A 9293-nucleotide genomic window follows, 5' to 3' on the forward strand; every position below is an offset into this window, starting at 1 on the left:
GAGGAAACGAAGAACGCTGCTCTCAGCCGCTCCAGGCTAAGAAGGTCCTTGCAATCGTTTCGAAAAGACAAAAAAGGTCTCAGTGGAGCCTGTTCAGTCAACATGGTCATTTAGTTATCCACGAAGACAGCTGAAGCCTGGGGTTTGTTTACCAGCATACAGAGGGCCTCGTGGTTGTCCACAGACGCAGCCAGGATGAGAGGCGTGTTCCCTAGATCGTCCTCCAGGTTCACGTCAGTCCGGTTGTGGGACAGGAGACGCTGCACAAAATAAAACCCACAGTTGAGACACAGAGGATGAACTGCGGGACACGGAACAGCGCGCGTCGGATTCTATTTCTGTAGCTGTGAATTGAGCGGGGCACCTTGACCAGGTCGTTTTGTCTCAGGCTGACGGCGAGGTGCAGCGGGGACAGGACGGATTTGTTGAGGACGTTGGGGTCGGCGCCCAGGTCCAGTAGAACCGCACAGCCTTCCATCTGTCCTCTCTGCACAGCCCAGTGGAGGGGTGTGTTTCCGTCCTCGTCTGTGGCGTTCAGCTCTGCACACGCACACACACACACACACACACACCCACGCGTAGGACCGAGACTGCTTCATGTTAATGTCAGTGTTAATGTTGAGATGAATAGTGAGGGTTGTGGTTGGTACAGTGGATGTAGATGATCTTAGGATCCTTTTTCAGACACTCCCTGGCCCACCAGTATAACCTCATTTAACTAGTTAAGTAAACTTAGTAATTCACACACACCTACAACCATCACATTCATTTTAGAACGTAATTTCTAAATGTAATTTAGAACATTGTGTGACTGTATTCCACATGGCATATGCAAAGCATTACATACAATATCCCAAAATGTGTCCTTTATATCCGTAATCTAGTTACAGAGCAACGGCGCTTTTCTCCTCTGGAGGTAATTTGGGGAGAAACGGAAAGATCTCACCGTGCAGCCCGACAACCTGCGCGATGTGTTTAATGGCGTAGACGTGTCCTCTGGAGACAGAGTAGTGCAGTGGGGTTGCCCCGTTCTCGTCCCGCGCCCCAAACTCCTTGGGGTGGTTCTTCAGCGCCATGACGTTGCCCTCCAGAGCCCACTGCAATGCAGAACATCCATCGGTCAACCTCCCCAAACCAGTGAGACGAGGCCCAGGGGTCTGACGGCTGAAGTGTGGTGCAGAATGAACCAAACTTCAGTCCATTTGGGACGTAGACAGAAACACGAATGGCAGAGGGTAAAGTGAACCTCAAACACGCTCCTGGACATCTGGCTGTCTCCGTCCATGCCTGTCATGCCCGGATATTCGTGGCAATATTTTGACCCGGACACAGACGTTGAATTTCCTCTGCTTTGCACACATTGTAAATACACAGAAAGATGACAAAAAACAAAACACAAATCAAGCAATATATATATTGTTATAATATAGTTAAGAAGCGCTTTGTTAAATCCCACAATGGATGGATGGATTATAGTTTTTCTGCAAACTTTAAGAGATATAGGTAGATAACAACTTTAAAGTTCAATAATAAATTAATTAATGAACTAGATAGATAGATAATCACATGGCTTTAGTCGCTTTGAATTATCATCAAGCACAACATTTTACATTTTTACTGCGATCTCCAGAGTAATCCTCATCATTACAATACTGAAACTTTCTATGTAGCATTGATGAGTATCAGGTTGTTGCAGAAGCTTTGTAAAATGCATTGTAAAATGTTTCCATTCTTACCTGGTTTGATGCTCTATTCTGTAATGTCAGCTTGTGTAAGGCTTAGAGTCAGTGAGTAAGAGTTTATATAGTGTGAGGTGTATGCCGGATGGATATCAGATTACTGTGGGTGTTGGCCAGAAGACTGTGTCTGTAGGCTGTCAGCGCACTCATACATCAGCTCTGCTTGTGGTCTAATGGGACTTACAGTCAAGCCGAAACAAGCACTTGAAAGTCAAGAATCATCGAGTTACAGCAGCTGACATTTTATAAGGTTTTATCTTAACAATAATATGATTGTGAAATCCAATGATTTGGTTTAACTGTATCTTATTGGGTTTTTCCCATTTTTTCTTTTAGCTAACTGAATAAAGGAAGCATTACTTCTGAATATCAGGAATGATGTCAGTCAAGGGATTTCATTCTCCTCTGAACTAGAGTTGATCATTTCTGCAATTCATTAGACTGGGTCCATAACTTCCGGTACCAATGGAAGAGGAAACGTTTGTGTTCTCTGTTGCTCTCGGTTATTATGGTCTGGGTTTTCAGGTGAACTTCCTGGTCACCCCCAGATCCACAGTGCCTTATAGTTCTAGATAATTCTCCATATTTCTGCTCAGTGTTCCTACCTTTCTCGTTCCCGAACATGTTAGTTTACAACCTCAGGGGATTGCTACTTCCAGAAACCTCAAATTCAAAATCCACTCAGTGCTGAAACGCTTTCACCATAAAGGTCATTTACGCTCCGCAAAAATCATTTATTGGTTAGACATTTTGGAAATATGAACATTCATAATTGAAAAATATTATTATTGCAAACACTAAAAGCATCTGTGGTGCTACCATGGGAGACAGTGTCTGATAATAAAAACAAAGATGCTAGCAATTACAGCCATAGTAATAAAAGTATCATTAACATTTATTACTAGAGGAATCTCTAAATATGATCTAAACATTACACATCATCTACAAGTAAATAAAAGGTTTTTGTCTAATAAAAACAAACAGGGTACTGGCAGTTTATGAATAAGCATAAGAAAAGCAATTTATTGCTTTTAATTAATTAAAATGAACTTTCTAGGTATACATTCACATGAAAATAGCTTTAACATGTTTGTTTTTAATATATTGATGAAACATTAGCAGACACTTTTGTTTGTTTTCTCAGAGTTGTTGCTCTCTGACACAGAGAAGAGGTCGTTTGGTCCAAAGTTATTTTCTGCCTGCGTGATTAGTAGATCTACAGATAATCTGTGTTTCGTGTCAGTGCGGATGTTGTGTGTATGTCGTTGTCCCAGTGTTGACTGACTACACTCGAACGCAGAGCAGCTGTTTCCCCTCTTACTGCTGATGCTTGTGAAGAACTCGCCCTAAACACATATAAAGCCTTTTAACAGATTTGTGATGACCCTAATCATGCAGCAGGGGGCGTCAGACTGAGCTTCACAGGATGATCAGTAGGGATGAAGAACACCTCTAATACCAGTTCGAAACCAGTGTCTAAAACCAGTACGAGCCTTGGAGGGGGAATGACACTGGTTTAGTGAAGCAGTTTGGTTTAGTTTTTGTGTTTATATTGTTCATTTGTCTATTAGTGCGTCTCAGGTGTATACATATCTCAGGTGTATACATATCTCAGGTGTTTTGGGTATACTTTATGTGGGATGGATTGAAAAACACTAGTATATGTTAATAACATGCATGATGCTTGTTAGGATCAACATGATGTGTTAGGATCAGTATGATGTGTTAGGATCAGACTAATGTGTTAGGATCAGACTGATGTGTTAGGATCAGACTTATGTGTTAGGATCAGTATGGTGTGTTAGGATCAGACTGATGTGTTGGGATCAGACTGATGTGTTGGGATCAGTATGATGTGTTAGGATCAGACTGATGTGTTAGGATCAGTATGATGTGTTAGGATCAGTATGATGTGTTAGGATCAGACTGATGTGTTAGGATCAGTATGATGTGTTAGGATCAGTATGATGTGTTAGGATCAGACTGATGTCTTAGGATCAGTATGATGTCTTAGGATCAGACTGATGTGTTAGGATCAGACTGATGTCTTAGGATCAGTATGATGTGTCGGGATCAGACTGATGTGTTAGGATCAGACTGATGTCTTAGGATCAGTATGATGTGTCGGGATCAGACTGATGTGTTAGGATCAGTATGATGTGTCGGGATCAGACTGATGTGTTAGGATCAGACTGATGTGTTAGAATCACTATGATGTGTTAGGATCAGACTGATGTGTTAGGATCAGTATGATGTGTTAGGATCAGACTGATGTGTCAGGATCAGTATGATGTGTTAGGATCAGACTGATGTGTTAGGATCAGTATGATGTGTCGGGATCAGACTGATGTGTTAGGATCAGACTGATGTGTTAGGATCAGTATGATGTGTCGGGATCAGACTGATGTGTTGGGATCAGTATGATGTGTTAGGATCAGACTGATGTGTTAGGATCAGTATGATGTGTTAAGATCAGACTGATGTGTTAGGATCAGTATGATGTGTCGGGATCAGACTGATGTGTTAGGATCAGACTGATGTGTCGGGATCAGACTGATGTGTTGGGATCAGACTGATGTGTCGGGATCAGACTGATGTGTTAGGATCAGACTGATGTGTTAGAATCAGTATGATGTGTTAGGATCAGACTGATGTGTTAGGATCAGTATGATGTGTTAGTATCAGACTGATGTGTCAGGATCAGACTGATGTGTTGGGATCAGTATGATGTGTTAGGATCAGACTGATGTGTTAGGATCAGACTGATGTGTTAGGATCAGTATGATGTGTTAGGATCAGACTGATGTGTTGGGATCAGACTGATGTGTTAGCATCAGACTGATGTGTTAGGATCAGACTGGTGTGTTAGGATCAGTATGATGTGTTAGGATCAGACTGATGTGTTAGGATCAGACTGATGTGTTAGGATCAGACTGATGTGTTAGGATCAGTATGATGTGTTAGGATCAGACTGATGTGTTAGGATCAGACTGATGTGTTAGGATCAGTATGATGTGTTAGGATCAGACTGATGTGTTAGGATCAGACTGATGTGTTAGGATCAGTATGATGTGTTAGGATCAGACTGATGTGTTAGAATCAGTATGATGTGTTAGGATCAGACTGATGTGTTAGGATCAGACTGATGTGTTAGGATCAGACTGATGTGTTAAGATCAGACTGATGTGTTAGGATCAGTATGATGTGTTAGGATCAGACTGATGTGTTAGGATCAGTATGATGTGTTAGGATCAGACTGATGTGTTAGGATCAGACTGATGTGTTAGGATCAGTATGATGTGTTAGGATCAGACTGATGTGTTAGGATCAGACTGATGTGTTAGAATCAGTATGATGTGTTAGGATCAGTAAGATGTGTTGGGATCAGACTGATGTGTTAGGATCAGACTGATGTGTTAGAATCAGTATGATGTGTTAGGATCAGTAAGATGTGTTAGGATCAGTATGATGTGTTAGGATCAGTAAGATGTGTTAGGATCAGACTGATGTGTTGGGATCCTCTGCTCTTCTGCTCATGCGTGTGTGTGGTAGCAGCTCAGGCCGCGCTGGTTTGCAAATGCTGCTCCATCTGTCTGATGCATCTGTTCAAATGACATTAGTGACATTAATGAGACCCCAGACTAACGTATGGACCACTAAACGTCCTCCACTCACACACTCCCCTCGCTGCCTAACTAGTGGAACCAGCACAGAAGACAGGTCTTAAAAATGTCCATTGCTAGAACATGTGAATCACAGAGGAACTGGATATACTGGTAGATGCTACCAGATATATTTGCTTTTAATTGACCTGTAGGGTAGTCGTGAAATGTATTTTGAAAAGCTTAGCAATCACACTTGTTTCAAGTATTGAACAAACATTACATCTCAGATTAAAACAAACAAATTGATATCCAGACAATGATAAACAATACATGCAAACACTCTACAGAAATATCTATGTTTATGGCTATAAATCTTGCCCAAGGGATCCTGCCCCAGGGATCAATTGGCAGAAGGCACAGGCTCAATAGATTAGGACTTTGGGTTGCTTATTGGAAGTATTGTGTTGTTTGAACCTCTAGGGGGTGCTAAAGTAGAGAAATTAAAACAAATAAGAACTGCCTTCAACTGAGCACATGGTGCTGTTACATTTATCAAAGTTGTATTTGTTCATTCTATGCTGGTGTTATTCATCTAATTCAAGTGGGAACACAACACATATTTCTTGCATACTAAGAATGAAAATGTTTTAGCTACGTGTATCCCTCCAGCATGAAACCAGAGTATCTGATACTAATCTGTATCTTGTTCAAGGAGCCTTTTGAACACGTATAGGCAGCATATGAAGTTATATGAACTTCCTGTCCTTGACTATATGTGTGTTGCTGTTCACAACTTTATTAAATACATGCATCGAAAATATCAGCTTAAAAGGCCTATATGCCATAATCATTTGATAGTTTTTCCTTTATGTTCAGTTACACATTTGCATGGCCTTATGTACTTTATGTACCAAAAATAATTCATAATTCAAAATAATTCATTTTTACATCACTATTTCCAAACATCTCTGTATCCCTTAGAATTGAACACACTGTTTCTGTTACTGTCCCTTTAAGATGGATATAAGATAAATTAGTTCTGTTCTGATTGGCTGCCCTGTATTATGGATGATTCAAAAAGACCTCAGAGCTAGAATACACCTGCTATAGGCTGAATGGGCAGGGATATGTAAATGAGTTTGTTCTCCTGACCTTTCAAAACAAGCTGTTTTTGCAGTGAAGTTCCCATAATATGTACAGAGGGACTGAATGGCATGTTTTAAAATTTTTGCATTTACATATTACATCGAAATTGTTCACTTCAAAAAAGCAATCCAAAAAAGCAAGAGACATTCACTTTCCATGACAGATGCCCTTTAAATGTGGGCACTGGCAAAGTGATCACATCTCTCTCTCCTGTAGACAACAACACAGCACTTTCATTTAAGATGTCAGATTATCTGAAGCCCTACACAGAAACTGTGGACAAATAACCTCAATTATTTTCTGCTTGACTGGAAGGTTTATGAAGAATGTTTTTTCCATAAATGCAAAGGAACATTCAGAGAAGGTTATTTACACTAACATCGACCCGGCACTCTGCGTTCAGATGAGCGCCAGCACGTCAGATCAATTTGAAGGAAATCTGAGAATTTTCTTTCTTTTTTTTTTTTTTTTTTAGCAAACTTGCAAAATAAACCTTCTCCAAAACAATAAAGTGACCACCAAGACAGAACAAGAGGTTTATATACGCAGGTAAAAAGACAGGCGTGCATTCACAAGATAAGGGTGGAGAAAACAACCAAAATAAAGCACATGGTGTCCAGCACCATGAGAACCTTGAGAGACGGGGGGGGGGGGGTCCACACAGGCAGAGAGACCCCTGGACACCCTCGGAACCAGCAGTCTCCTCCTGCAGGGGCCGGGCAAGGATTGGCTGGCCACAGGACAGCCCCCACCACCCTGGACCCAAAGAACTGGGCTTCTGTTGCAGTGTCTGTTGCGGCCAGAACTTCAGGCTGCACGGTATGGGCAGCTGAGACTGTAGGTGGTGAGGACCAGGCCCAGAGATGGTGAGGACCAGGCCCAGAGATGGTGAGGACCAGGCCCAGAGGGATGACGTCTGGAGAGGGGAGGGCTGGCGAAACCGCTGCTGGGGCGTCGCCGTGTTCGGTTCAGGACGGATACAGATGAAACACTGTGAGCATGCGCAGATGAAGTCCTGGGCTTTGGCGGATGGTTGAGGGCGGTGGTTGAGAACACGTCCAAATGAAGAGGAAGCCTCATTGATCTACTCGCTCACCTCATTCTTTCTGCGGGTCCATTCTCGTGTTACAGAACGAAGGGAAGACAGCAAACACAAGCCCAGCACAACGGGAGGAAAACACACACTCGGGCTTTCGAAATCCAACACAAGTGAACTACTGACAGACGCAATAAGCACCGAAGAAACATACACAAAAACCCTTCACCAAAATAAAGAATCAAGCACTAAGATAGGAGAACAGGGGGCTTATATCAACTAGGCGGAAATGAAACATGATTAAATAACGGATTCACAAGACAAGAGAGAAAGATGGAGAAAACAACCAAAACAAAACACATGTGCTTTTCGACATGGGAACTTAGATGATAGAGGGGAATTCACGAGAGAAATATAAAGAATAGACTGGTAGTATCATTTCAATGTAACTTAAAAATCAGCTGAACTTTCAATTTCAAGAATCCTCCAAAATACCTTAATGATGGGCTCAGAAATAAATAAATAAAGCGTAAAAGACACTATATCTGTGCACATGCACAGGGTCTTAAATGAGTTGTTTTCAGGTTTGCACTGAGGAAGCCGAGAGCGGGAGACACTCAAGATCATTCACTCACTCACACACAGTTGTCCCCAGTCCCGTTCCTAGACATCTACCTCCAGTGTAGTCACGCTGCGGTCCGCGGACTTTCCCATAAAACGCCCTTTGCCATAAATCGCCTCTTTACTTTGATATAGCAGGCCTCTTTCCCATAAAACGCCCTTTGTCCAATCACTCTCCCGATTAACCGCCCTGTTCCCGGTGATGCGTATCCTAATATCCAGTCCTGTGAATCATCGTGCCCCTGTCTCTGTGCTGAAGGGTAGCTACTTTCTTTCAAGCACCCTTAAATATTACTTTTTTCACCTTGTAACAATAATATTATTGTGCTTCTGAATAACTGGAATTATCGGTAGATGAAAAACTATCCTAAATTATTCTTCCAGTAGGTCTACTGAACGAAAATGTGCTATACTAATTATTACTAAACGTCTGATACTCTAAACTGTTTACTAATTGCAACATATATTAAAAACAACCTACTTGAAATATATACATGTGGTAGCGTTAAAATTTTTTATGCAGCTTTAATTCAACACAGCTTATGTGTAAAACGCATTGGACGCCACATTATAATTGTGGAGTCTGGTTGTCAAAGTAAGACTATCATGCATGAAGTGTAGTTACATTTTTCATTCTCAAAAGCTTACGAAAAACTGAAGTGTATCTGAAGTTTGAATATTCGAGATGTTTCGGTATCTACAATATTTAGCAAGGAGATCGTCCCAGCCCTGCACGCGCCCTGCACGCGCCCGTGCTGCAGAACCGTCCGCTCTGCGCGCGCGTCCCGACCTAAAAGCGCGTTGTGCAGGACGAGGAGGACAGACAAGACGGGGACGCGGTCGCGAGAAAGACGTTGGGCGTTGTTTGGGTGAGGGGGGAGGCTGGGCGTCACACACAACAGGCGTTTGCTTGCAAAGACCCCCACCCATCTACCGCCCTGCAGAGTTTTGAATTACTCCACCAGTAATAACACTACGGTCTTCAAAACTCTGATGAAGTGAATCAGGTGTCAAACGTGTGTGAGGGAGATCTTCTGGAAGGCACATCTCCACGAGGTGGGGTGGTGTCCACCGCTTTAGAAACGCAAACTTTAGTTCGACAGATACCCATATCATTCACACTGATCCCTGTACGGGACGCTGTCT

General features: G+C 42.3%; 1 protein-coding gene across 3 annotated transcripts in view; it reads right to left on the reverse strand.

Moving 5' to 3' along the window:
- The window catches only part of trpa1a (transient receptor potential cation channel, subfamily A, member 1a), a 10428-nt gene extending 9080 nt beyond the window's left edge, over window positions 1-1348 (reverse strand). For all 3 annotated transcript variants that reach the window (XR_013122299.1, XM_076981362.1, XM_076981361.1), the window contains exons 1-4: window positions 1247-1348; window positions 947-1097; window positions 365-540; window positions 153-260 (exon numbers count right to left, since the gene is read on the reverse strand). Coding sequence is in view for 2 of the 3 variants with exons in the window: in XM_076981362.1 (XP_076837477.1) it covers window positions 153-260; window positions 365-540; window positions 947-1097; window positions 1247-1294 (483 nt within the window). In the remaining variant the exon portion in view is untranslated. The remainder of the gene's footprint in view (window positions 1-152; window positions 261-364; window positions 541-946; window positions 1098-1246) is intronic.
- Window positions 1349-9293: the final 7945 nt, after the last annotated feature.

The sequence above is a fragment of the Brachyhypopomus gauderio genome, chromosome 19 (assembly GCF_052324685.1).
Source record: "Brachyhypopomus gauderio isolate BG-103 chromosome 19, BGAUD_0.2, whole genome shotgun sequence".
Lineage (NCBI taxonomy): Eukaryota > Metazoa > Chordata > Actinopteri > Gymnotiformes > Hypopomidae > Brachyhypopomus > Brachyhypopomus gauderio.